Source organism: the organism of the source record quoted next, unplaced genomic scaffold, assembly GCF_019419815.1.
Source record: "Pyrus x bretschneideri cultivar Hongxiangsu unplaced genomic scaffold, Pyrus_bretschneideri_v1 Contig22, whole genome shotgun sequence".
Classification (NCBI taxonomy): Eukaryota; Viridiplantae; Streptophyta; class Magnoliopsida; order Rosales; family Rosaceae; genus Pyrus; species Pyrus x bretschneideri.
Window position 1 is genome coordinate 4,634,088 of NW_025999524.1, and position 26,657 is coordinate 4,660,744.

General features: G+C 37.8%; 7 protein-coding genes across 14 annotated transcripts; 3 read left to right on the plus strand and 4 right to left on the minus strand.

The window, feature by feature from the left end:
- Positions 1 to 709: 709 nt before the first annotated feature.
- Positions 710 to 2,868, minus strand: LOC103949490 (beta-amyrin 28-monooxygenase-like). The gene is made up of 2 exons (XM_009360604.2): positions 2,242 to 2,868; positions 710 to 2,104 (listed from the first exon to the last, which is right to left on the minus strand). Exons 1-2 carry the CDS (start codon positions 2,744 to 2,746, stop codon positions 1,614 to 1,616), a joined length of 996 nt encoding a protein of 331 aa, XP_009358879.2. The 5' UTR covers positions 2,747 to 2,868; the 3' UTR covers positions 710 to 1,613.
- Positions 2,869 to 4,195: 1,327 nt separating this feature from the next.
- Positions 4,196 to 8,066, minus strand: LOC103948297 (tetratricopeptide repeat protein 5). Of its 2 annotated transcripts, XM_009359308.3 has the most exons (13): positions 7,807 to 8,065; positions 7,340 to 7,449; positions 7,143 to 7,253; positions 6,986 to 7,043; positions 6,806 to 6,895; positions 6,432 to 6,526; positions 6,263 to 6,316; positions 5,802 to 5,939; positions 5,531 to 5,588; positions 5,291 to 5,405; positions 5,023 to 5,092; positions 4,788 to 4,859; positions 4,196 to 4,575 (listed from the first exon to the last, which is right to left on the minus strand). In XM_009359308.3, the coding sequence occupies exons 1-13, from the start codon at positions 7,973 to 7,975 to the stop codon at positions 4,459 to 4,461; spliced, it is 1,257 nt and encodes a 418-aa protein (XP_009357583.2). In that variant the 5' UTR covers positions 7,976 to 8,065; the 3' UTR covers positions 4,196 to 4,458. The 2 variants fall into 2 exon arrangements, 1 of the variants encoding a protein (XP_009357583.2); XR_007258684.1 differs by lacking the exon at positions 5,023 to 5,092 and having other exon boundaries at positions 7,807 to 8,066.
- A 1,531-nt stretch (positions 8,067 to 9,597) lies between these two features.
- LOC103949496 (GDSL esterase/lipase 6) lies at positions 9,598 to 11,473 on the plus strand. Its single transcript, XM_048585176.1, is given in 6 exon segments — positions 9,598 to 9,610; positions 9,687 to 9,757; positions 9,902 to 10,018; positions 10,747 to 10,878; positions 10,880 to 11,093; positions 11,217 to 11,473. Coding segments are annotated over 6 exon segments (804 nt in total).
- Positions 11,474 to 14,571: 3,098 nt separating this feature from the next.
- LOC103949506 lies at positions 14,572 to 15,141 on the plus strand. The gene has a single exon (XM_009360622.1). It carries the CDS (start codon positions 14,572 to 14,574, stop codon positions 15,139 to 15,141), a length of 570 nt encoding a protein of 189 aa, XP_009358897.1.
- Positions 15,142 to 16,139: 998 nt separating this feature from the next.
- Positions 16,140 to 19,121, minus strand: LOC103948332 (repressor of RNA polymerase III transcription MAF1 homolog). 2 transcript variants are annotated; one of them, XM_009359353.2, is made up of 11 exons: positions 18,976 to 19,121; positions 18,672 to 18,751; positions 18,469 to 18,539; positions 18,323 to 18,372; positions 17,884 to 17,957; positions 17,735 to 17,797; positions 17,265 to 17,352; positions 16,975 to 17,037; positions 16,824 to 16,903; positions 16,664 to 16,735; positions 16,140 to 16,563 (listed from the first exon to the last, which is right to left on the minus strand). In XM_009359353.2, exons 2-11 carry the CDS (start codon positions 18,701 to 18,703, stop codon positions 16,482 to 16,484), a joined length of 675 nt encoding a protein of 224 aa, XP_009357628.1. In that variant the 5' UTR covers positions 18,704 to 18,751; positions 18,976 to 19,121; the 3' UTR covers positions 16,140 to 16,481. The 2 variants fall into 2 exon arrangements, with proteins under 2 accessions (XP_009357628.1, XP_048440937.1); XM_048584980.1 differs by having other exon boundaries at positions 18,921 to 18,987.
- A 489-nt stretch (positions 19,122 to 19,610) lies between these two features.
- Positions 19,611 to 21,362, plus strand: LOC103948364. Of its 4 annotated transcripts, none has more exons than XM_048585241.1 (2): positions 19,611 to 20,033; positions 20,372 to 21,362. In XM_048585241.1, exons 1-2 carry the CDS (start codon positions 19,854 to 19,856, stop codon positions 21,266 to 21,268), a joined length of 1,077 nt encoding a protein of 358 aa, XP_048441198.1. In that variant the 5' UTR covers positions 19,611 to 19,853; the 3' UTR covers positions 21,269 to 21,362. The 4 variants fall into 4 exon arrangements, with proteins under 4 accessions (XP_048441198.1, XP_048441200.1, XP_009357655.2 ...); XM_048585243.1 differs by having other exon boundaries at positions 19,612 to 20,092; XM_009359380.3 differs by having other exon boundaries at positions 19,612 to 20,043.
- LOC103948353 lies at positions 21,237 to 23,640 on the minus strand. 3 transcript variants are annotated; one of them, XM_048585246.1, is made up of 8 exons: positions 23,498 to 23,640; positions 22,849 to 23,159; positions 22,593 to 22,664; positions 22,417 to 22,484; positions 22,189 to 22,333; positions 22,001 to 22,081; positions 21,800 to 21,889; positions 21,237 to 21,662 (listed from the first exon to the last, which is right to left on the minus strand). In XM_048585246.1, exons 2-8 carry the CDS (start codon positions 23,104 to 23,106, stop codon positions 21,561 to 21,563), a joined length of 816 nt encoding a protein of 271 aa, XP_048441203.1. In that variant the 5' UTR covers positions 23,107 to 23,159; positions 23,498 to 23,640; the 3' UTR covers positions 21,237 to 21,560. The 3 variants fall into 3 exon arrangements, with proteins under 3 accessions (XP_048441203.1, XP_048441202.1, XP_048441201.1); XM_048585245.1 differs by having other exon boundaries at positions 23,432 to 23,580; XM_048585244.1 differs by having other exon boundaries at positions 23,392 to 23,550.
- Positions 23,641 to 26,657: the final 3,017 nt, after the last annotated feature.

The following is a 26,657-nucleotide window of genomic DNA, read 5'->3' on the forward strand; positions in this document are numbered from 1 at the left end:
ACTGGGTAAGAATAGCATCTTTGGTAATTAAATCCCAAAATTAATGGTTGGTTAAGGTTCGCCCAAGTGTGGACGCGAAGTAAAAATACAACGCCTATATATGTAAGGGGAAGCTTGGCAGCCTCCATGCCATACAAGCATTAATCTTCTCAAAAAAAAAGAGTTATATATGAACACAATGGAGAATCTCTTCCTTCCTTTCTCTACAACATACATTCCCATGTTATAATTATTACTCAATGCTCTTGCTCTCATCGTCTATGCAAGTTTGAATCTTCCAAAACTAAACTTCCACGGGGTAGTTTAGGACGGCCGATTATAGGCGAAACAACCGCCTTCATGAACGAGATGCAACAAACGTTTGTGGGAGAAAGAATGAAAAAACACTCCACAAAGCTCTTCAAAACCAGCATATATATTCGGCGAGCAGATGGTTGTTTTGTGCGGCACTGCCGGTCACAAGTTCATTGCCACCAACGAGGAAAAGCTTTTATGCGGAAGTGCCGCTCTTCCTACCTAAAAGCTTTTCCTCGGTGGTGGCAATGAACTTGTGACCGGCAGTGCAGCATAAAACAACCATCCGCTCACCGAATATGCTGGTTTAGAAGAGCTTTGTGGAGTGTTTTTTTCATTCTCTCTCCCACAAACGTTTGTTGCATCTCGTTCATGAAGGCGATTGCTTCGCCTATAATCGGCCACCCAAAACTACCCGGTGGAGGTTTAGTTTTGGAAGGTTTAAACTTGAATGCATAAACGATGAAAGCAAGAGCATTGAGTAATAATAATAACATGGGAATGTATGTTGTAGAGAAAGGAAGGAAGAGAGCCTCCATTGTGTTCATATGTAACTTTTTTTTTTTTTTTTTTTTTTAAGAAGATAGATGCTGGAGGCGGCGAACACAATGAGGAAGGAGGTTTTGTTGCTGATTAAGGAGAAGAAAGCGGCTGCTTCCAGAGGAGTCCAAATGCATGACATCTTGTCTTTCATACTATTTAACCCGGACCCGACTGGAAGGTAATTAATATAGTACTTAATCAGGTTAATCATATAATTACAGTCCAGTTGTTTAATTTATTAGTTTGTGTTTCTTAATTGATAAGGTTAAATTTTGTAGGTGTATTGGTCGGCAAGCAGCACCAACAAAATCCCCGAATACTTTCCTGATCCGGAAGAGTACAAATTCGAGGACATCTACCGAATGGGATGCACTTATTTTGTGTATAGCCTCTTTGTGACCTCTATTATTGATCGACACGCATTAAGTTTATGACAACAAAATTAAGAAATAATTAAATTTATTAACACGTAACAATTAGTAATAGAGACTACATAGACATCATAAACAAAATGAGTACATAAAATTTGAACTCGGCCACATGGAGTGCTGGAAAAAGAAAGAATTTTTTTTTTTTTATATACAGACAATTGGAAACATATCAAACATTTTTGTAGACCCCATTAGTCCGAACTCACCCTTCCCCAAGACTATTACTTCGGGGAGCCCCCGGCCCACCTCCTTCACTTATTAGATAATGCTTGCATAATAACTAGTACAAGAATATATTGCATGTGCAATAAGGAAGGAAGAACATGCATTGACGAGTCAGGATCCTCATGCCGTATAAGGATGGAGGCGAATGTGAACGCCTCCTTCTGGTACCGGATTCAGGCCGCCGGCAATCTTGGCGCTTGTATTTAACACTTCCCACTTATACCGTGTCACGACGTGATGGAGGAAACGGAGAAGTTGGAGTCTAGCATATCCTATTCCGGGACAAATTCGAGGACCGCTGCCAAACGGGATGTTAGAGTATGGTGGTGGAGTATTTCCGTTCTCAAATCTGCTCGGGTCAAATTCTTCCGGCGCAGCAAAATTCTCGGGATTTTTATTGGTGCTGCTTGCTGACCAGTACACCTTCCAGCCTTTTGGAATTGTATAACCTTCATAGGTGAAGTCAGTGACAACCTCTCTGAATGTTCCTTGAAGAGGCGGCACCAGCCTCATCACTTCAAGTGCCACACTCCATGAATATTTCATCTTCTGTATGTCTTCCCAGTTAAGGGCCTCCCCTAATTTTTTCGACCCTGCAATCTCCAGTTGTTCTGCACGGTTTAAAATTAAGACAGTAATCACCAAATAATCGGTGAATATTAAATGGTTAAATAACTGAGATGGTAGCAGTTTAATAGAATGAATCATTATTAGTACTACAAAAAAGTCATTTTGCTTTCCTCCTTACCTGTTCGGACTTTGTCACAGATGTCAGGTCTTTCTCCAAGAAATTTGATAAGGAAAGTTGTAGCCATGGAAGGTGAGTGAAATCCACCCGCCATCAAACCCATAACTCTGTCAGCAACTTCATTTTCCGTCATGAACTGGCCGCGGGGATCGGGATTAAACAGCAGGTGAGACATGATATCATTTATTTTGATCTCACTAGTACTACTGGACACAGCTGCTTTCTTCTCCATAACCAACAGCAAGACCTCCTTCCTCATAGCATTTGCTGCTTTCATCGCACGATGAAACGCGGTTCCCGGAACATTCAGGGGAATTGTATGCAGCCCTGAGGTGATAACATTGTAGAATTTGGCAAACTTTGCGGTCCTCTCCGGATCGTTCTCGAGTCCAGTGAAGAATCGAGCCGATAGAGTCGTGACAAGTAGCTGAGCCAGGTCATAAACCTCAACACTGCTTTTTCCATCCCAGTGAAGCTTCAAATGTTGTTGAACCATTGAATCCATTATCTGTGTGTGTTGAACTAGAGCCTCGGTCTTGAGAAAACCCGGTGAGCTTTTGACATGGACAGCATCTACGCGTGGTGTGTGCTTGGAAGCAACTTTTTGGTACGAAGAGCGGAAGAGCTTCTGCGTATAACAAAGTGGTACGTTTATAAAGAAAAATGGGGACATTATAAATAAATTATGAGTATAAAAAATTTAAAAATATGTGCACAAGATGAAATTAATATATGGGTACAAATTAAAACTAAAAAGAAACTTGGTACAAATTAAAAAGAGTTGAAAATTAAAAATGATACAAACTAAAAATAGAAATATATAATACAAAGTTTAACCATAAATATAAATATATCAAATGTAAAGTTTCTAACACTAAATGAATATATTAATTTTAGAAATAAAATTTCATTATGTTGGTATGTAAATATAATTGAAATAATGACGTTCATTAAAAGGTAGGGACCTTGATCAAAAATTAAAAAGAAATAAGGTTTTAATCAATACAATGAAAGAAAGAGGGATTAGAACCTAATTTCTCCTACATTCAAAGGGCAATTTGAAAGTGGGCAGGCTAGTTGGATTAGTCTTTTGAATAAACTCATTGTCGAGGCCTCGTTCTTTGAGTAAACGGAATTATTATTAGCACTGTAAAAATTTCATTCAATTTGTACTCTTCATAAGTGTATTTTCTCTATAAATATAGAAAATTTAGGACACAAAATGAAAATTTTAAAGTACCAATAAAAATTTCTTTTGTGATAGCAAGCTTTTATTCTATGGATCCAAGTGACTTTGGCCAAGGCCCGTTTTGATTCGTTTACATATGTGCTATAGGAACCCCAATCTACAACAATCTCATTTATCATAATTAAATGGATACAACACAAAACTACCTCAACTACCACAATATCATACATCATATTTAAAACATTGTAATGTCATACCTTATCTTACAAAGTTTTGCAACGTCAGAACTTCGTCAGTTTGTCAAATTTTCTGTTAAATGTTGAACTGTCTATCAATGAGGTATGAGATTTATCATCACCATGACTTTAAGTTGAAGTCGAACTTGAGACCTCCGTAATGCTAGTTTGTTGTTTCATACACTTAAAAATTAGGGAAATACCCTAAAATTGGGACAATTTCTTAATCTTGGGACAAAAATAGGCCAAACTTTGTATAGTGAGAAGGGGAGAAAGAGTGCGAGAGGGAGAGAGAGACAGAGGAGAGAGGGAGGGAGGAAGAGAGAGTAGAGTGAGATGGAAATCAGAAAGTGAAAGAAAATAACCCATTTATATATGAGAGCAATTAAGTCATTTCAAGGTGTAAAAAATCCTATTATGTTCGATTGTTGTGCATGATGTATGCATATTTTAAATATCCTATTTTTGTTCCAAAATTAAGAAATTGTTCTATTTTTGTTATTTCCCTAAAAATTATACGACCGTAAAATATAAAAAGGCGAATTTTTTTATATGAACAGTATCCATCCAAATATACGGCCAAAAGAAAAATCCGTTAAAATGTAGTACATCTCTGTTCACTGCAATGATGGCATTTCACTTGGGCAACAACTTGGGCCCCGTCTAGCTTTGCTTTCTTCATTCCCTAAATCTATTCACGAAGAATACAGCATAAAAACTCAAGGGCAGACAAACAAAACCTGAGCAAAAGTAAATACTCGCAAATATTTCACTCGAAACCACTATATACATTCATGGTTTGTGCTGTGCATAAATTGAGGTACGGACAGCTTGGTGAGGAGTAAGGGCCTTTCCGTTCACAAGCAACTGTTCTATGAAATCCACACGAAATGATTTGAACTCGTACAACTGCCAATAATGGGAACCGAAAAACAAAATTAATAAAAAATCGTTATATTCATTGGTTACTCAATAAAGAGAGTAAATAATTGTTACTGCTGTTCATAAAAATCAACAATCTTACGTTCCAAGAATAAGATTATCTGGAGAATTCTAATTAAAAGCTCTTTTTATTATAACTAATGAAAATAAAGAACGTCTAAATTATGTGAAACGAGTACCTTTTCTTTCCAAGAAAACTTGAAACGCCGATGAAAAGGTTCCAGTATTGTTAGCTGATCTCCTTCTTTGATCTGTGAGAACGAGGTAACAGTTTGACAGTTAATCACTTGAATTGGTGAGGGACGATAACATAGTTGCTCAATATACATAAGGGTCAAACCAATCCGTATTTGGGATGTAAAGAAAGTACATGGTTTCTATTTCTCATTTTATTCTTAGGCTGCCAAGTCTTACCGAATCATATTGAATGCCATAAACTGACACAACAAAGCATATTTGATTTGAATCGCATGCCAAGTAGTACCTAATAAAGAAGATGAAAGGATGAAAAAGTCATGAACAAAGCAAAAGCACTGACAATTCAAATGCACTGAGCGCCCAGCAAACTCTCTCACACACAAGAGCAAGTTTATATTTCTAATCACTTCAAGTTTCACGACGACTTAGTTCTACATATTAGTGACAGAAGATGTAAAAGAAAGGTGCTTTGCAGAGGACTTACAGTGGAGCAACGTTGTCATGCTTAATAAAGAATAGCACTTTTCCCACTAGTGCTACTGATTTGTTCAGACCCTCTGATAGAATATCTACAGTAGCTCTTCGATATGAGGAGTTCACTAATAGAAGATGCAAAAAAAGAAAATCAATATATTCCTGTGGGAAAGAAAGAGCAACGAGGCAGGCTCACTGAAAATTACAAATCATCATAATCCAAAATACATGAAAGAATAATGAAGCATACAGTTTACAGCAGCCAGAGATGATGCTAATGACAGAAGTCGTTTAGATCTAGCATACCCCTGCAAAACAAAAATCATAAGGTCGAGAACCGGCACATATCATATTGATCTAAAAACCGTTTGCTGTACGATATCCTTACCCTGTGCTCCTTTAAGTACTTAATTTCACGCACAACATTACATAGATATTTAAGTGTGCTTAGTTCCCATTTCCAACTTAATCTCAACATTGAAGACACCGAAATACCACATTTATAACGAGAAATGCATTACCCTTAACAGATTATCCAGCTTGTCAAGAAGGCTAACAATCTTTTGAACCTCCTCTGTAGCATTGAGACCAGGATCCTTTAAAGCAGCAGCTTCAAATCCAGAAAGGGCCCTTTCATAGTTTTCCAGATATCTGTTTACCTGAATCCAGAAACTTAATCTTACAATTGTATAAAACATGAGATATTGAGCAGTACTAAGGACCCAATCAGATGGCAGCATGTCTTTCTAAGACTCATGCAACTTATGTCACTTCATACATCCTCCTCTTTACTTAACAAAAACAGAAAATAATATACAATTTATCATTACTGTTTCCTATTCTCTGCACTTGTATTAGTACAACTCCATCTTTAACCTATCTAGATGCTGATTCATAAAAAGGAAAGATTGACGAATCATCATCTACTTGAGAAACTTATGAGTACTAATTCCGGACAAAACACAAGAAAAACTGAGCTTACACTGGCACAGTTAAAATATAGATCTGGATTGGACTGCATTCTTTCATCCTTTTCCTGATACGCAACATAAAACATTAGAACATCTTCTAACTGACAGAAGATCCATACTTACAAGAAATACAGCACATACACAACTGACTCTGCAGAAGTTCTTACTTTACGCACTTACAGCATTTTGGTATGCCTTCAAAGATTGCAGAAGTTTGGAATGGTCCCAAGCTCCAGTCACAAAGAAACTTGTAAGACATGCATTTCCAAGATTGTCTGCCAATAAAGTTAGAAAAAATCAGTTAAACAGAATAAGCAATGATCTCCAAAAAATAACCAAAGAAATGAAACAAGGGATTAAGTGAATCAGTAGAAAATATTTATGCATGTACAAGATACCAGTCAAATCAAGCTAACTGGAAGAAGGCTAGCAAACATCCAAGGTAAATGGCAAAGCAAACTCAGTGTTACATGCTATACAACTTATCAAGTATAAATCTTACTCAAATCCGAAGAATATAGAACTTTTTGAGATGGTTGATTATGAGATCTTACACCATGAATTCCCATCCTTGACATCAAGAGTTATGGCTTCCTTGGCATGTTGAATGCTTTCATCAACAAGTTCTGCCTCATTGTCGGTACCTAGAAAAATGATGAAAATTAGGTAAGCATAATGACGTACACATCATGAAAAACAACAGGAAAAACAAGTTGAGTAGACAAAACGGTTGCCTTGAGCCATTTTTCTTTCAAGCATCGAAAGTTGACAAAGTATCTGCCTGTTTGGACCCTGCCTCCAAACGCAATGCACATATCAATCATAAATCTTATAGTACAATGAATTGAGAGGTCACTGCAATAAAACTACAAAAATCTAATCAAGAATAACCTTGCTTAGGGCAAGATTAAAGCAGTTCTTGGCTGAAGATAGATCTCCCTTCTTCCAAATGCAGTTACCTAAACATAGCCAAGCATCTGCAAGAGATGGATTCAACTTAACCTGCATCGTCGTTTAATCTATTTCAGGAAGTGAACTGAAAGCATTACAAACATGCTCAACTACAGGAAGTCACAATGCATTCTTACAGCTTTTGAGAGATGATCCTCTGCTTCCTTTCTATAATTCGGTAAAACATCCAGTATCTTTCCTCTCAGATATTCGTATTTCGCACGTTGAGCCGGATGTTTTCTTTGCTCTGGTAAAAGACACACGTGTTGAAACTTGAACTAATAAGATATAAATACAAATGCAACATAATAACAAAGGAATTAGCAGTGACAGCGATTCGAGAACCAATGTAGGCATTACAGAAACAACACTTTTATCAGGGGGAGATTTCGAATTCATCAACTATTTAGTCTATTTCTCAAATTTTAAGCTTCTATGTGAACCAATGTAGTCCAAAATTGGAACTTCAAAGTTGAAACGAGCATATCAACGAAAACCCACAAAAGAGAAAGGCACAGATCGGGTTTATAATCAAAGGGCACTAGGTCAGCTTCAAATGGAAGTAACAGAGATTAAAAACGAAATGGGTAAATGGAAAAATTACCAAGAGGAATGGAATCGAGGAGGTTGAGGGCAAGATCGGAATCGGCGTTTAATCTGGTGATTTTGTCATCCGGGTCGGCCGGAAAGTAGGTGTCTCGGAGGAGGTAAAGAGCTTCGGCAGCTCTTGCGGCTTTGGCCAGTGCGTCGTCTTCCACTGCTCGACTGCTCATCGCTCAGAAACAGTCGCACGCAGAGCCAACTGTGAGAACGAGAAAGGACAACGACAAAGGGAGACAGGGAAACAAATGGTTCGAAACGCGTCGTTTTCGTCTGCCCCAAACATTGAAGCTAAATTATACGGTGACCCGGGTCGTATGATTTGGGCCAGATTTGACAGACTTGCCCTGACTTTGAAGTTGGGCTGCACTATTACCTCAACTGGACCGATGTCCACAGAAATGGAAATGAGGCCCATTTATGATTTGTAGGCAATACTAGTTTGAAATTTCGCTTACATGAACCGTGGGTTAAACCTATTTTATGGAACTTTTGCCGCTTCAAAAGCTTCTCAAGACACTTTGAAGATGTTTTAGCCGTCGGAAATCCGTTTTGGCTACCTTTCAGGCCACTCTAGTTTGTTTTTTTAACCATTCAATACTACGGTCTGGTAGTATTCTTCTTCACTTGTACGTGAGAGGTCTTATATTTGAATCTAGTGCATGACGAATTCAATACCAAACAAGGTTGTCCAGTGTGTAACTTAACTAAATTCCTTACTCCTCTTTACGTAAATATATTTGTTGTACTAAGAAAAAAAACTGAAAATTTCAATAAAGAATATCTATGCGTGGCAGTAAATGACAACATCAAATCAAATGGATTATAAAATATTTCTTACTGCACAACCAAAATGTATTAAAAGCAATTGGATACCATCCGGATCCATTTTGTGGGGGCAAAAGGTATTAAAAGCAATTGGATACCATCCGGATCCATTTTAGAATCTCCACATCTTAGTCATTCATCGTGTATCGTACAATAAAAAATCACTTAATTTTTTTTTCTTAAAATTAAACAAAAATAGTATCTAACGAAAACTGACCGCACGATATATGATAAACGGTTAGGATGTGAGAATTCCTAGGATCCTCACAAAGTGGATTTGAAGAGGATCCTCATCCGTATTTAAAAACCCAACTATCACATTTTTCAGGAAAACTTTTACGAAAAGGGATCCTCTCCGGATCCCTTCCACCAAGGTCACAAATCCAGGTCTTTAAAATTTGATCCAATGGCTAAAGTTATTCTAACTTTTAAAGTGAATCCTGTTTGTAGCCGTTAGATCCAATTTTAAAGACTCAAATTTGGGATCTTGGTGGAAGGAATCCGGAGAGGATCCCTTTCTAACTTTTACAATTTTACTTACTGTTTTGTTGTCAGTTTTGTGAATTTCAATAAACATATATCGTGGAATTTTCGTCAAACAAAAGGCTTCTCAAAATTCACATAGGATGTATGTGTTGGAACTTTGTTTGGACTCTACTAATCATGATAAGGATTAATTGTCACATTACAATAATAATCAATTAGAGAGCCAGTATTTCAATCAACTTAATTTCTTTAAAGTAAGACATTAACATTAGAGTGGTGGATAAACTCCAAGTCTATGAAGTTGAGATGCTTTATTTACTGACTACTGGTGGTGGTGGTGGTAGACAGTTTTGTTTTAGCGTCTGCATAAATAGTGGTTCCAGCTCATGAGAAAAATACGTTCCAAAATATACTAGCCCTATATTAGTGAGAGCATAAAGTTCGTAGTGAGCAGAAAATTTTTCTTTGATTCTCAGTTGTGATGGCATCTTCAGGTATGAATCTATTCTTTGCATAAACACAAGCTAGGACGAAAAAGAAACATTGAAGTTCTCAATGGAAGCCGCAAAGATTATCCCTCCAATGGCCTTAACTTTGCCAGTGCTGGCAGTGGTGTTTTGCAAGCAACAAATCAAGATTTGGTAAGAAAACCATAAGTACTGTCTCGATTAACTTTATAGCAAAACAAACCAATCTAATTAATCATTCAGATTCACTGTTTGACAACATAAATGAGACTAAATGAGAATAGTCACAGACTAATTAATCTCATGGATGCCATACAGGGAGTGACCTCGCTCCAGGAACATTTGCAACAATTCCAAACCTTGGTGGAGCAAAACCACATCGACAAAAATCTAATCCAAAACTCCATCTTCTTCTTCGAGTCCAGTTCCAACGACATCTTGTTAGAAACAATCAAATGTTAAGTATGTATTATACAACAAATTTGCACAGTTTTATTACAAATGATAAAACGCAACAACAAACACAATATATTAAAATATAAACACTTAGTGTAATTATATATAGAAACACAAATCACTGACTTGTTCTTTGACGATAGAGGCTTGCAGAGCAATCTCCTAAGATAGAAACTCGTCCCTACACTTGTGCAGCAGTTCGATGGACGTCTATCTTGCAGGATACAACTATCTAATCCAAGTTCTTGCACTCGAACTTGGATTCTTAGCGAATTGGTTGTGTGGTTCTCAGCGGAATATGAAGGAATGAATCTGGAAAAACTTGTTACTAGTTTCTGGTTTTTATCGCCATATATATAATGGCATAATTCGAACTTTTCCAACCGTTTTGGCTTATCAGTTTTTTGTAAAAAGAAAACCGAATGCAACTGTTCAATAAAAACTGAACGTAACTGTTCAATCGGAAAAAACTGAATCCAAAAAATCAAAAACGTAACTGGTGTTTTTCGTCCATCCGAGCCCCAAAGCCCATTTTTGACATTTAATATATACACCCAAACTCTCCAATTCTAAGACCCCAAGGTCCATAGCTTTGGCCCAATTCTTTTCAAACCATAAGTGAGTGAACTCACTTATAAAGACTTAATAAGAATTGTGGTTGGGCGATGTGGGACTCCAAGTCCCACAGAAAACACAAGTTCCAACACATCTTCGACTACTTTCTCCCGTTTAGCCCTCCAATACTTGACCCGGATGCTTATGTGCAAGCCATGCTAACCCAAGTCACAAAATTCCTTGACCAAATCTACAAACTTGGTGCTCGCCGGATTTCAGTGTTCTAATTTGGCCCCGTTGGGGTGTGGTCTCGGCGGAGTCCTCCTGTCTGGTGCACCCATTGATCGATGTTACGGGAAGATGAATGCGATGGTCAAAAAATACAATAAGGGACTAGAAAGCTTGGTCAATCAAATGCCTGTTAATTACCCCGACGTCACTGTTTATGGCGCACTTTATGACATTGTTCACCAATTTCGAGCCACTCCCACACGTTACCGTATGAAAATTTTCATATAGATACATATAATAGCGCTCGAGCTGCCTGGCTAATGTTATCAGATTAAGCACAAATTGACATGCTAATTAACTGATCGATCTGTGTGATTATTTTTCTGTGTAGGCTTTTCGGACGTGTCTAGTGCATGCTGTGGGGAAGGGACTCTAGGAGGATTGCTTCAGTGCGGGAAGGAGGGCTACACAATTTGTTCAAGGCCCAATGAATTTTTGCTCTGGGATTTCTTCCATCCATCTGAGCATGCTTACAAGATCATATCCAAGGCTTTGTGGGCTGGCACGAAATATCGAATTAGACCACTTAATTTGAAGACTAGTCAACATCACCACCCTCCCTCGTGTTTGATCAAAGCTAGATCATGAGTAAATTAATTACAAACCCTATGGATGGTTCAATACAATCTTAGAATTTTGAGAAAATTTTCATGGTTCGACTCCTAGTCATGCCCACAAAGTAACATTATGGTCAGTTCTATGTTATGTTCATGCCAATTTGACTTATTTTACACCTCTAATCATATCGCATCATAACAAAAGTCTATTCTTCAACCTAAAAGGTAGACATTTTCCAAGTCGTACAGTATAACCTATGCAAACCGCAATATGATAAGTGTATGTTAAAATTCAAACGTGAATTTGATGAGTACTAAGTACTAGTAGCTAGCGTAACGTGCACATCGTTGGTTGGTTTGGTTAGTTAAGCATCGTTAATCATTAAATTTTCAGTTGAAAATCCACTATGCAAGTTAGTAAATAGATAAAGAAACTTGGTGGGGAATCGGATGGGATTATTTATCATTGATGGGATTATGATAGGCTGTCCGGCGTTGATTAAGAAATGACAACTTGCTTATGTGTGGATGATGCAGTCTTGTCCTGTGCAGTCACATATATTATCCTTATTATAAAAGAAAACTAACGAAAAATTTAAAATTTTTTAATTTTAATGAAAAAGAACAAATAAATGTGGTAGTAAATAGTATCAGGAAAATATAAAAATATAATTTTTTGTTAAAAGTAAACAGTACCGGAGTGTTTTGTTAAAACTTCTATTATAAACCGTATAATGTCTAATTCGGAGTAATGCTAAATAAACCAAATTTTAAACATAAATTGCAAATTATGTGATATATGATCAATAGAAAATAAACACGTTAATCAACAGTTAAATAATAATATAATCGTTAACAACCATGTTACGTAATATTTACAAAATTTAATGTAAATAGTTTGCTCACCAGCATTACTCGTATGATCCCATTTGGTTCGTGACAAAAACACCTTCTCAACTGTGTTGGGCATGGCGTGCGTGAAACCCACCGACAAATAATATTTTGTCAACAGTATGAACTCCCCGGACATTCCAACTTTATGCATAGTCTTTGATGTTTTAAGTTAACGCTTCATAATTTATAATTCCAATATGGTATTTGATGTTTTAAGTCAACAGTCTTGAAAAGAAGGATTTGTAGTTCAAACATTAACAATATTTTTTTTAATACAAGTTATATTAAGAAAGTGATTGACTCCAAAAACTCGATGGAAGGGTACATGTTTCTAACCACTTTAGCATTTAGCCTTGCAGTCGAGATCATGTGTTTGATTTGAAGCTCCTCTCCTTTGATAATTATAATATGGCTTACATTGTAATAATTACATACTTAAAATGGGATGATTTTCACACACATTGTTTTAGCTTTTCACTCACTCTCATTTTATTTACAGCCACATAATTAAATATAAGTACGTAGGAAGAAACAAAAAGTATGTGCCAATTATTTCCTGAAACAACCGCCCTTAGTTAGGATCAAAAAGGCAAATTCAAAATTTTAAACAAACGTCAAGAAGACCAAATAACTTTAGACACGTAGTGGATCTTGAAGTACTATTTCCGCATTTCCCTAATCAAATCCATCCACATCAGAATTACTCGTTAATCAACAAGTAACTGAAAAACAATGTAATTTGGAAGAAATTAAAAGGCAATTTCTTCATGTGAAAAAATGAAAAACGAGTAGATAAGTCTCCAAAGGACAGAAGAGTGGACAATAGGGAAGACGCATTAAACTTCCATGCTTCCAATGATTAAGGCGATAAACTTGGTCCTTGGTACGTGTCGAACAACTCCGGTTGGACCGGGCCCAGAAGGAAACCCACGAAAACGACATCAATAAAAATTGACTTGAAAATATCCGAAAGCTTCTGGTGAACTATTGGCGGCAGCGAGTCCGGTGACTCAGCACCTCTAGCTGGAATTCGGATGGTAATAATTGGGTCCCACACGCATTCACAGCGAAAATTCGCATGACAAAGAGGAGAGAGAGAAACAGGACACATCAAAGTTTGAAACACATGCTCCTTCCCCACCTTTTCCAAAACTTTTCATCCCGAACGCGCATTTATTTTCTTCTTTTATTTTGTTAAGGGTTGATTTCATCTTTTTCCCCTACAATTTTCCAGTTACTTCACTTTCGTCCTTCAACTTTTTTCGTCTCAAGTTCACCCTTGAACTTTGAAAGTATGTCTAATAAAAATAGGAAAAATTTGAAATAGGTCCAATTTTATAGGCCACATTTTGAAATAGGTTCAATTTTTGGTTACTTTGGACCCATATCAAAAAACCCCATAAAAATATAAAGTGGGTTTTGTTACAAAAGTTGACAGAATGAAACGTTATTGTATTTTGATTTTTGAAGAGTATTTTAGTAACTCATATAAGTTGATCAAAATGCCCCTCATCGACTTATACGCGATTGCTTATGTCTACAGCCAGACATTTATTGCTACTTAGTACTACGGCTTAGTGGTATTCCTCTTCATCGGTAAGTGAGAAGTCTTAGATTCAATTCTCGCAAAAGGTGAATTTTAATCACATTGCTGCTAACCCTTTGTAAGGCTTAGCCCTACTCCCTTGGTGTAGATATTATCGTTTGTTAAAAAATAAAAATAAAAAAACTAGTTTATTTTTGAACAAATATACAAAAATTTTGTCATATACAAAAAGTTAAATTCAAGTAGATTACCAAATAGACTCTTATTTTTTGTTAAAGTAAGATATAAAAACTTTGCCACATACAATACTACCACTCCCCTTCTTTCCCTCCACATTTCGCATTGTGACGGTCGAGAAATTTTAGTGCTGCCATAATCGACACCATATACGCTCCCTTCTAAGTTTGTCAACTTTTATTTGAGGAGCAAAATGAAACAACCACTAAAATTCAAGGAGCAAATTTGCACTTAACTTTTTTCGCAAAACACCAAACAAGTAGCGCCACACAACAAACGAGTAGAACTACTTCCACTGGCGACTCTGATTGACTCGCTCTCCCCTCTATAAAACCCCCTCACAACGTTTTCTCACAAACCAACCAACTCTTTAACCAGATTCCAATTCATCGAAGTTTACACAGGGTTCTCTCTCTCTCTCTCTCTCTCTCTCTCTCTCTCTCGACTCTCAAATGGGAAACTACATCTCATGCACTTTGGCCACGCCGATGATCAAGAGCTCCAAATCAGCGAGGGTGATCTTCCCCAACGGCGACGTCCGGCAGTTCCGGGAGACGACCAAGGCGGCGGAGCTCATGCTGGAGTGTCCCAACGCCTTCTTGGCCAACTCGACTTCTCTCCAAATGGGCCGGAGATTCTCCGCCCTCACCGCCGATGAGGAGTTGGAGTTCGGGAACGTATACATCATGTTTCCAATGAGGAGGCTCAGCTCCATAGTCACTGCGGCTGACATGGCCGTGTTCTTCATGGCGGCTAACTCCGCTACCAAACGTATATCCGGCTGGAAGGTTAGGATATTGCCGGAGAGTGGTGGCGGAGGAGGAGAAGTGGTGGCGGTGGAGAGTGGGAAAGAAAATCATGGTGATCAAGATCATGAAGGTGATCATCAAGGTCCATTGCGGCTGAGCTTGGACGGAGTTGAGGGGTTGCAAGTGGCAGAGTTTCAGTACAGATTAGCTGCGTCTAGGTCAAGGAAGCCGGTGTTGGAAACCATCAAAGAAGAGCCGATTGGTTCTAGATAATTAATCATAATTTTTCATTTCCTGGATTTCCTTTTTTTCGGGGGTTCAGTATATGATCTTTGGATCGTTAATACTAGATTAGTAGGGAGATTAATATCGTATTAATTTCTATCGTAACTGTAATGGTGGTACTGGTAGCTGAACGGAATTTTCTTTTCTTTTTCAATAATGTTATTCATAACATGTTTTTATATCACATTTTCATACAATCTTAGATGACATTTGATTTGGACAGCCACTTCATTTGAATTAATCAGATTTTTTAATTTAGTTCATTATTTAATAAACTAATAATTAAGAAAAACTAGTCAATTAAATGATGATTGTGATATACGAAGAGTTTTCTCATTCATTTCCTTGGGTTTTGCAAAATTTTCAAATTATATGGCTATCCACATCAGTTGCTACATGGTATAAAAATATGGTATAAAAAGATGGTATGAATAACATTACTCTTTCTTTTTTTCCAAATAGAACGAAGAAGTTAGATTGTATTAATTTGTGACTTGGTTGGTGATTAATCACCAATTTATTACTACTATTGTAAAGCACGTAAGTCGGTTTGGAACGCGAAGTTAGATCTTTATTATTTTATTTTTAGTTCACAAGTTTATAAAACATATTAAATATAGCAGATTAATTAACTTAGTATAGGACCATATATTTTCTTCTACACTCAAATTTGAATTACCATTTCTTAATTTATTAAATTAAAATATTGCTCGAATGAAAACAAAGAATATAAAATCTTGTAATGATGAAGAAATAAAAGGAACAAGTGGTTGTAATTAAAGTGATACATTTATAAGTGAAAAGAAACATGCACACATAGCTACGTATTATTGGACAAAGAACACAGCGTAACAGTAAACCAGAATAAGACGTGAGGCGGTTGGCAACACCGTCTAACTTGACGGCGAACATTGGTAACAAAAGCTCTAGTGATCATGGGCAACGTAGCTTTCACATCTTGTACGACGTGTCCAACGTGAGACAAATTAGTACAAGGACCTTGCCCCACTGTGGGGATCTAGAGTGTTCAACTCTTGGATTTATTGTCGTAAAAAATCGGAGTCCTGTGTCCGCGAGTAACCTAAAAATACAGAAATTTAAGAGTTTCACAAGCCTCAGTTTATTGTATTTGACAAAATATACACATGCATCGCTCTTCCGTACATAACAAACAACACCCAAATTTGGTGACGAATTGCTAAACCAACTACTTGGGCCTCCCGGAATATGGGTGGACCGTCAGTCTTAAAGCTACACAACTTCAGATGGTTGCCAAGTATCTTTGACATACTAACTGCACAGAACAACAGCAATACAGCATATTGCGCTCAAATGTCCATGTTGTCGAAAACTTCTCCATCTTCATCGTAGCGCAACTCGTCCATCAGAAATCCATCAGCCACCAGGTTACTGCCAAAAACAGTGGGTAAACAGAAAACCCCTTGGTCGTTGGTTCTTTGTGGGAGCACTTGTTAAAATTTAAAGAAGTTTGGAGATGATTGTAACCCACCTTAAACAGCAGACACGGAAGCTCACAACACGCTTAAGTTTCCTATTGTAGAAAAAGAAATTGAACGACCATCTGCAGGAAACAAAAGAGCGCAATGTCATTGACAGGTATATGCAGCCAAGAATGTGTAAATTTATCAAGTAACAAAAAGATAACTCACATGGATCCTCTCTCAAGAAACGGATCAGCATCCGAGTCTGGACTGTAACTGTAAACTTCACATTCCGCTAGTCTAACAACCTGCATTGCAAGGTATCAGAAAATTGCCTCCTGGAATTACCTGCTTTCACTTCTTTTGAAAATATGCTTACCTCATCCAAAGCCTTGTACAAGGCTTCCAGCAAGGAACTGCCCTCATTTGTCACTGTCCATTCCTGAATTGAATTGTCCCAGCAAAACCAGAGAACAGGATCAACATCGTCTTCAGTGTAATAAAGCCGTCAATATTCTATAAAAACTAAATGATATGACAAATAATAATGAACTAGACTCAGCATCTGGTCAACAGGAGGATTGCAAAGTAATGTAACTGTAGCTGCACAAAGTAACATACACGGACAACAAAGCAAGAGCGCGTTTTATGATTTTATCACAGCAATACCTTTGATGCTTCAAACATAGAGGTATCAAAAATCTGCTTAAAACTGTCCCAGCTTTCCTCTGTGAAGAACTGATGAGCATTTACTGCACTGGAAACCACAAAGATGTGGGTAATACACTTATACAAACTACAAAGAAACTATTAAGAAGGACCTCCACGTCAATGCCTCAGTGTACAATATACTCCAAAGTCATTAGGTGCAAAATAAAACAAAATCCATGACACAAATGTTCAACTTTTTTTACTTGGGAAATGGAGAGACTTGAACTCTCAGCTCCATGCAGAGCGACAGTTCAAACTGTCTGTCAAACCACTTGACAACACTCCCAATGCAAACACATAAGAGGATTATACAGCGGGTTGCCACGTCGCCCAATAAGCTGACCGTGACATTACCCATAATCCTCTTGTTCAGGCCTCCATGAAATGAAATACAATGTGTTTAATAAAGCCCAAAGAAACAGGGATACCTGAAGTCATAGTCCGGATACAAGTGATAGAGTGTCAAAACAAGGTAAATCAATGTCTTCCGGCTGGAATGCACATAAAGTATTACAAATTAAACATCGATGAGAAACAACGTGCAACTTTCCACATCTATCTAGTTAACATAGGTCACCTGGATCTAGTCAGCAGAAATTCAGCAGGCGAGGAAGAATCAGAGTCCGAAGATTTCCCAAGATAATCAAGAATCTGAGTATTTCAACAGAACAATAATATCGAGACCAATCTCTCATTTATATAGCAAGAGAATATGGGATGGCCAAAAATGAAAAGTACGAATATGCAAGAAAGCTTTCGATGTTTGGAAACCAATATACAGAAAGCATCCTTACTTACTAAAATATATAATCAGATCAATACATATGATAATATACAGATAAGTAAATGAGAGTAGATGACAAAAAAAATACCAAATCGACATAAAACAACAACAACAACAACAAGGCCTTATCCCACTAAGAGGGGTCGGCTGTATGAATCCTAGAATGCTATTCCACTCGGTTTTGCAGCAAGCCACAAATCTACACAGAATTATAAAAATTCTTATATTTTACCTCATTCTCCAAACTGAGAGACAATTTCTTATCCGATCCGGTGTGTTTGCCTAGTAATTAAAACACAACAGAAAATAAGTCTTTCTCCAACGAATCACAAACACGTTGATAGCTCGAAAAATTCAAAAAATACAAATTGTACCCACAAGAGTAAGCTTCAAGACAACCCTTAATTGTTCGCTCTCCGAGATTCAAATCACTAAAGAAATCATTTAAACTGCAAAAGTCAAGCCCAAAACTTTTTAAATTTACAAAAATTGCACAGAATCAGAGTGTAAGGACCAAATTAAATGGCTGCTATTGCACAAAAATTGCACAGAATCAGAGTGCAAGGACCAAATTAAGTTACCGCTCCAACGGGGTGTATTCCAAGAACTTCATACTCAGCGAATGTCGAAGGCACCCAAATTATTACAGAAAAAGGAGATCCTGTAAAATTAAAAATTAAAACAATTTCAAATTTCAACCACATTTGTATAATCCACAGCACACACTCCACAGATACAAATCAAAATATAAAAATTAATAATAAAAGCGTAGTTAAGCGCATGAACTACAAGCATTTACTGAGAACTCGATTAAATTAAACTATAAGTACCGAAAAATTAGCGAAAAACTGGACTGAGAGATGAAAAATGACGAGACGGGAGTACCTGAGAGAAAATTAGAACGATTTGAAAAAGGCGAAGACGACGAGGTCCCGATTCGGACGTTAGATTTCGGTAAAAAGGGATTCTAGAACGTTTCGGACAGCCACCAATTTCGAATATTCCAAATTTTGAATTAGATTTCAGTTGGTGCTTCGTGGACAACCCCTCAAAGTCAAACCTCTCCACAGTATAAGCGTGTTGATGCATATTGGACGGACGCCACGTGTCCATTTTTAGGACAACTGACTAGTGGATAAGGATTTGCCGTTCAACCGAAATACATTGACAGCCGGCCTACTAGACTTTCAGCATTTGAGATTTGACTGTTAATGTTTCACTTGTACGGTTGTGGGCAGTGCTTTGCACATATATTTTTTTTACATATCACATACTTTTGTTAAATTTTATCCATTTATTTTATTCAATTTTCTCGATCGGATAGCTAGAGATGCATAGGGGTGAAAAGTAAAAAAAAGTGTGTTTTGATAACATCGCCCATTGATCTTTTATGTTCCAAACTCATTGATCTGATCCTTAATGTTTTACTCATTAATGTACGCTTAACATCTAAGAGAAAAGTTAAGAAGACTCTCGGTGAAGTATCTACCACCTTATCTTTTTTGCACAATATTTATAATGTTGACATTGAAATTGAATTGTTTCATGATTTGAATGCCTATAAATATGTTATTACGACTTAGGTGCAACTGCGAGGATTAAATAGACTGAAGAAGTTCAAAGTCTTTCCTTTCTTTTCTTTGCTTTTTAACAAATGGCAAAATTCATGAGCAACAAAGAACGAGAACAAACAGTCTTCAAAAAACAAAAAAAAAAAAAAAAGAACGAGTACAAACATAGACTCAAAAACAAGATAAGCACAAATGAAAGAGAGGCCGACAAAAACACAGGAGACAAAGCCCAAATACAGCTCATCCCGCACCCAAAAAAAAAAAAAAAACAAAAAACAAAAAAAAAAAAACAGGAAAATCCTAAAAATTTACAGGTCTTGTCTTGTAGATGCAAGCTCGAAGACAGCTTTCCTTCCTTTGGCCTTTGAGAAAGTAGACACTTGTGAGATTGATTTAGATTTAACAGCTTCTCTCTCTCTCTCTCTCTCTGTGTACTCCTCTTTCTCTCTCTAATTTGTTGATACTCTTTGTATTAGGGTTTTTCTCATGCAGTTCCTTCATAATTTTAAGGTTTTATGGAACCTGTTTGTTTCGTGATTTATGATCTTTTGTTCTTGATTTCCATTTGTACGATACAATTCGTATAACGAATAAAAGTAGTGCTCAAACTCTTTTTTTTTTAATATATTTTTGTAATTTGATTTGGGTGCCAATTTTTATGAAAATATTTCTTGAGCTTGTATCATAACATGTTCTCTTTCATTCCGTAGATAGAGATGGCGTCTCCCACTGCAGAGGCCAAATCTTCCATTAGATCAGTGAAGTACAGAGACAGCCACCAGCTTTACGACGTGGTTTTTGGCAGCACCACCATCAAAACCTTGGTCACCAGAAAACCCGAAATAGTGGATTCTTGGGTAGGATGCATGCGAAGCCGTGACGACAATATCAACATCGTAGGACTCGACATAGAATGGCGTTGCAAATCCTTGACAGGAGATCATACTCGCCCGTCCACTTTGCAAATCTGCACCGTCCAACGCTCTCCCGGAACAAAATATTTTGCCCTCGACGAGGGTGGTGGGAATGGTGGGAATGGTTATAAATGTCTTGTCTTTCAGTTTAAGGATTGTGACACGGTTCCGCAGTCGATCGTTAACTATCTTGGCAGCAAGAGTTGTGTGTTTGTTAGCGAGAGAATGACATACATCAAGGATAAGCTGGAGGAGCACTATAAGTTGGACGTAGCATATCCGATCGACATTAATCAATTCATCAAGGTTAGGAAGCCTGAGAAGCCTACTAATGTGAGAAACGGTGACTGGGACAAAACGTACCTTGATCCTACTCAGGTTCGCTACGCTTGCTTGGATGCTTTAATATCATACGAGGAAGCTTCGCGTTTCATTAGTACAAACAAGGGCCCCAGGAAAGCGAACCATAGACTGTCTTTGGATGGATTGACGCAATATCTTTTCGGTGAAACAGACCCGGAGATTGCGATGGAAGAGGAAAATAAAGAGGAGGAAGACGAAGAAGACGACTTTGATGTGATTGTTTCCGACGAAGCGGAAGACGAAGACTATGATTTGGTAGAGGAAGATGAAGACTTCGACATGATTTCTCACCAAGATGTGTATGAATTGGAATATCCACCTCTAAAATAAATACTGAATGCTGGCTGTTTCTGTGACACAATTGAGGATTGTTTTAGTATTTACATTTCAACTTACATATGATTTGTCAGCTTTGGTTGCTTGACTTGATTTTCTCAGTATAATTTCTGTTTATATAATACAGTAGGATACTTCACTAACTGCCCACCAACAAGCATTGCAGGCCAATTTCGATTCATTCTTTTCGTCTTTGATTGATGCCTCCTGCTGAAATTGCGTGCCTCTCTCCTCTTGATCACAAGCCAATACTTAATTACGTCGATTTGCTGGTATTAGGCTGAATTTAGTGACCACGAATAATATGGGGCTGGGGCTCCGTATCAAGCTGCAGGGTTGTAGGTTCTGTTTCTTCATCCGAGGAGGTTGCTGACGAACTTGAAAGATCCTAATCGCATTTTACCCGCCATATCAACAAGTGAACTAGTTAGTGCCGTGTTAGCATACTAATTGGTTACCACTTGAGCGCTACCATCTATCACATGCATACACAAAATAATAGGAAGAGAACATGCATATACATACTTGGTGGCTTTGCCTGCGCAGGAGAGCAGTTACTGCCATCACCATTCCATAGATTGGCAGCACAAACCCAGAAGTTCGCACTACTAACAACTGCGCAAACACAAGCAAGAAATTAATCGAAGGTCAGATTTTCAGATGTTGTACCTTCTACCTTATGAAATCCATGAAGCAGGGTTGAAGCTAATTTGTAAATGTTTTTACCATAACAAGTGGGAAAGAGTACTCTTGGTTTCCGCTGATGATGAGGGGAAGCGTATGCCGGAGAAACAGCAGAACCATAAACTATAGGCACACCAAGAAACAAAACCAAAACTTGTTCAGATATGATCATCAGGATAAGAAAATGCAGAATTCATCAGTTTACCATCTGCTCGAGGAAGAGAAATTACAATGAAAGTGAGCGAACTGCCCAATAACACATTTCTTGCAGTAGAAACTGAGTACTCGTCATAGCCAGGGTTAAGGAAATCGCGATCAGTTGCAACGATTGCTATGGTTCGAGGACTGTCCCTTCTCAAGATCTCCCAGTTTCCCCTGTTAGGACAACCAAAGTTTTAATCAGAAAGAAATGTACTTAAGCAAAGCCTTATCACACGGAGATTAGTAACATAATTCACCTAAAGTTCATAGGTACACGCCCAAACTCAAACAGCGGAGGAGGAGCCGTGTAACCCGGCTTGAATTGCTGGAAGTAATAATAATCAATGTCACAAGGGTATTTTTCATATCATCGACTAAAATTTCTCCATGGAAGGGGTTAATTATTGGATTAATGTCAGATTAGTGAACTCACCTGATGGCATATCTCACAAATTGTGTCGCCTTTCTCATTACACCACCTCTGTACACATCTTCTGTGGACATACTGCAAGATTAAGACACCAATTAAATTCAATTTCGAACACAGAAACGCACATGAACATTTGATCTTGGAACGCGCTTGAAGAAATTAATGACACTTCTTTATCTTAATCCTCGAAACAATGACAAGGATATCACACAACAAAATTGAAGCTTAAGAAATAGGACTAGTTATTAGGCGAACTAACCTTTAAGCTGCCACAACAAGAGCACGGCGACTCCATGTTCGAATCCTGATCCTCATCCTTACAAATCCTGCATTCTGCTAGCTTCCCAGGAGAGGAAGGTGTATCTTTAAAATCGACTTTCTGACAAGAGACGTCGCTTTTCGCATCTTCGAGCGCTGAGGAAGTGGCTTGCATCGATCTGTTTCTGCTCTCGATCGCAGCTTCTAAAGTGGATTCGGTGATCAATCGATCCACCAACAATACAAAGTGCTCCCCCATCCTTAAAATCTCCACAAGAAACACAGGAATTCACAACGTTTTAAGGAAACCCCCTGGAAAAAATAAAAATCCATTTTGTTTGATACATGAGAAGTTGAACTGTATTAAAACAACAGAAATCAACGAAAGAATATCGCCGTTATCAATTCATATCGCAAAAGGATACACGAAAATCAGCAAAGCTCGTAACAAATCGAACCAGCAAAGAATTCAACCAAATTAAATAAGTAGAGAATTCTGAATGATCATCGAAAAGAAAGAAAAAGAGAAGGAAGAAGAAAGTACCCAGAAAAGAAAGCAAAGTGAGATGCCAGAAAGTTGATACCTTTATGAAAACTCAGGCCTTAAAAGGCATCAAGAAAACAAGAAATGAAGAATCTGAGAGACTTACGAAGAGGTTACGATATTCTTGAAGCCAAGAGATTGAGCCACTTGTTTTGGGACTCAATTTACAAATATAGCGTCTTAATCCAAGATTAATTAATTAATTAATATTTGTGTTCTAAAATAGCGGCGTTAATACAGCACTCTTGTCTCTCTCTTTCTCTCTCTTATTTACTGTGCAAGATATTTATGTAGACGTGTCCACATGTTTTTTTTTTTTTTTAATACATTGATATTTTTACAAGAAATGAAGAGTTCAGCTATGAATATGGACAATTTAATTTGGTATGAAATTTGTCATCCACAAGATTCGAACATAAGACTTCTTACTTTTAAGTGAAGAAAAATATCATCAGACCGTAGTGCTGAGTGACATTGTATTGTATTTATATATGGATTGGAAAGGAATCCTCTCCGAATCTCTTCCACCAAATCCACCTAATCACCTAATTTGGACTCTTGAAATTTGATTCAATGACTAAAACTATTATAATTTTCAAATGAGCTCTCTATTTATAGTTATTTAATCAAATTTCAAAGATTAAGATTGATTAATTTGGTGACAGGGATCCGGATAGGATCTGTTCTATATGGATTAAGAGCAAGCTTAGAGAGAGAGAGAGAGAGAGAGAGAGAGAGAGAGAGAGGGCTCGACTTCCACGATTCCTTGTACTTTAACCGTTATTACCGTTAAGATTTTCCACAACTTAACTTTCAAGGTAAATTTCATTTTCTCATCTCTAACCACACCATCGTTGTTTTTGTGGAGTAATTTTGGTACAACATTTTCACCTGCATATCTCTAACTACCAAGTCTCTAAATAATTTGTATTGAATAGATCAAATGAAAGCCGATGAATGTACGTAAATACATTATGTAGGAAAATAAAAACTAATAAAAATGATTTGAAAATTTTGAGTTTTAACGATAAGAACAAAATAAATGGTAAAGCAAATAGTACCATAATTAACTTTTTAGCGTAAAAATGTGATTTTTCGTTAAAGTGAACAGTACCGAGAGCTTTTCGTTAAAGTTTCCAAAATAAAATGCACTGAAATCATTGTTGCTCATGACATGATATCACAAATTTAAGATTCCTTGTTTTGGTTTGTTAATTGCATTTTAATTACGTAACTAATGGTTGTTTGTTCAAACGCATATATATGAGAGATCAATTGATCATTTTTCGTGCAAGTGGCATTTCACTACAGTGGTGGAAAGGAGTTATGCAATTGCATCTCTGTATGGATTCAAACCCCATCAGCTCCTTAACCTAACATCTAACCACTAAGATATCCTAATGTAGTCATATTTGTCTAAGATGAATATATGTAATCTCAAATGAAAATTGTTATTTAACCACTTATTTTTACCTCTTAGGTATTGTTGTCTACAAAAATTACAAAACCTACGTGGCGCGCAGGCCGAGTAACTAATGAGCTAACTACGTCCTTCGGCTGAATGCGGGGCGTGCCAACTCGTCGGCCGAGCTCGGCCGAGGAGTAAAATGCGATGTTGTCGCGTTGGGTGCGCTATTGACTTCTGTATCTTGCGATTGCGACCGAGGAAGGAACGCTCTCGGCCTCTGGGTTCTATAGCCTGAAGACAAGGCTACTAATTCTACGAAGTTCACAAGTCGTCGGACCCTGATTCGGTCACTGTGATTATATTCGTAAGAGTATAAGCACGCCGAATCGAGACCAAACTGTATGGGCACAGGTACTCGAATGTGATGTATGTCTTGATGGTGAACGTAGTTCGGCCGTCGGAATGCCGAACCCTGAAACTTACTTGCGAGTATCCAATCATAAACTCACTCGGCGTCCAATACGCCGAGCAATGCAATTCGTAACACCCAACTATGCCGAAAAGGCTTAGTCAGATGACCTCTACCAACAAAGGTTCGAAAACCCTTCTCGGCCGAGACTTAGATAGATAATCGGTCGACCTCGACACAGTGCTGTCTATCCAAATTGAAGGTGTTTCTCGGTCGGCTGATTCTGCGGCAGAAGTGCTGTTTATCCAAACTGAAGGTGCTCACCGGTTGCTTCTACAGTGCTGTTTATCCAAACTGAAGGTGTGTCGGCAGGAAAAGAAAAGGAAAAGATCTCAAGGTGTTTGAGAGAATTTGCGCAGGGCAATTGTATGCTGATGTTGAAGAGAGCTTTCTATTGCGTAATTTCTTGTATTTATAGCACCTCGCTCCTTGAATCCAATTCGCACTTTGATTCGGATTGGGAGTCCTTGTCCCATTTTACCTTTAACTCGAACAATCCTACTCCTACTGGGATTCTGAATTTTCCTCCTTTTGAGGCTTTATTCCTTGCCGGTCGAGACTCCTGGTCGCACCAGGACTTCCTCGACCTTTTCTATTCACCTGGACCTCTTAGGATAGGATTTGGCCGACCCTGCCAGCTGGCCCGGGTTTGTTATTCGGCCCATAGCATTTGTCATTACCTTGGGCCGAGCACATCTTGCTGCTTGGCCCAATCATAGTATTTTGGGCCCAAACAGGTACATTTGTTAATTTTTGTCATTAATATTTTTTAGTTCATTCGATCAGACGGCCAAAAATTGTACGATGCGTTTAAAAAATAAAAATAGGTGTGTGAATAGCAATACCCATCTCAAATCTTATTTAATTCATTCGACCGGACAACCCAAAATTGTAAGAGAAGTGTGAAAAATAAAAATAAGTGTGTCAACTACAATACCTATCTCAAATCTTGTGGTAAAATGAGTGGGGAAGAGATCATGTAGGCAAAGAAAGTCAACGATTGTTAGGGTTTATAGAGAGAGTGCATGTAAGCCTATCTTTCTCTCCTTTCTAAATTCTTAGTTTCAATTGCTTAAATTTTCCGAAAAATCAAGTGGAGCATTAGGGTTTATGGAGAGAATGCACAGCATGTCATGAAATGCATTTTGTCGACAATTCGCGATGCTTGTCATATTGTGGTCAACATCAACGTTCGGGTGTGCCACGATGGGAGCGTTACCGTGTCATGACAAGCCATGCCAAGCGTGCAAAATGCATGCCATGACATTTCGTCAGAGGCCCACAATGATGTTTTGGCATGCCATGATGCAAGGGTTAACGTGTCAAGGCAAGTAATGACATGCATCTTTTATTTGCAGGTGTTCTTACCGGTAAGTACACGTTCAATAT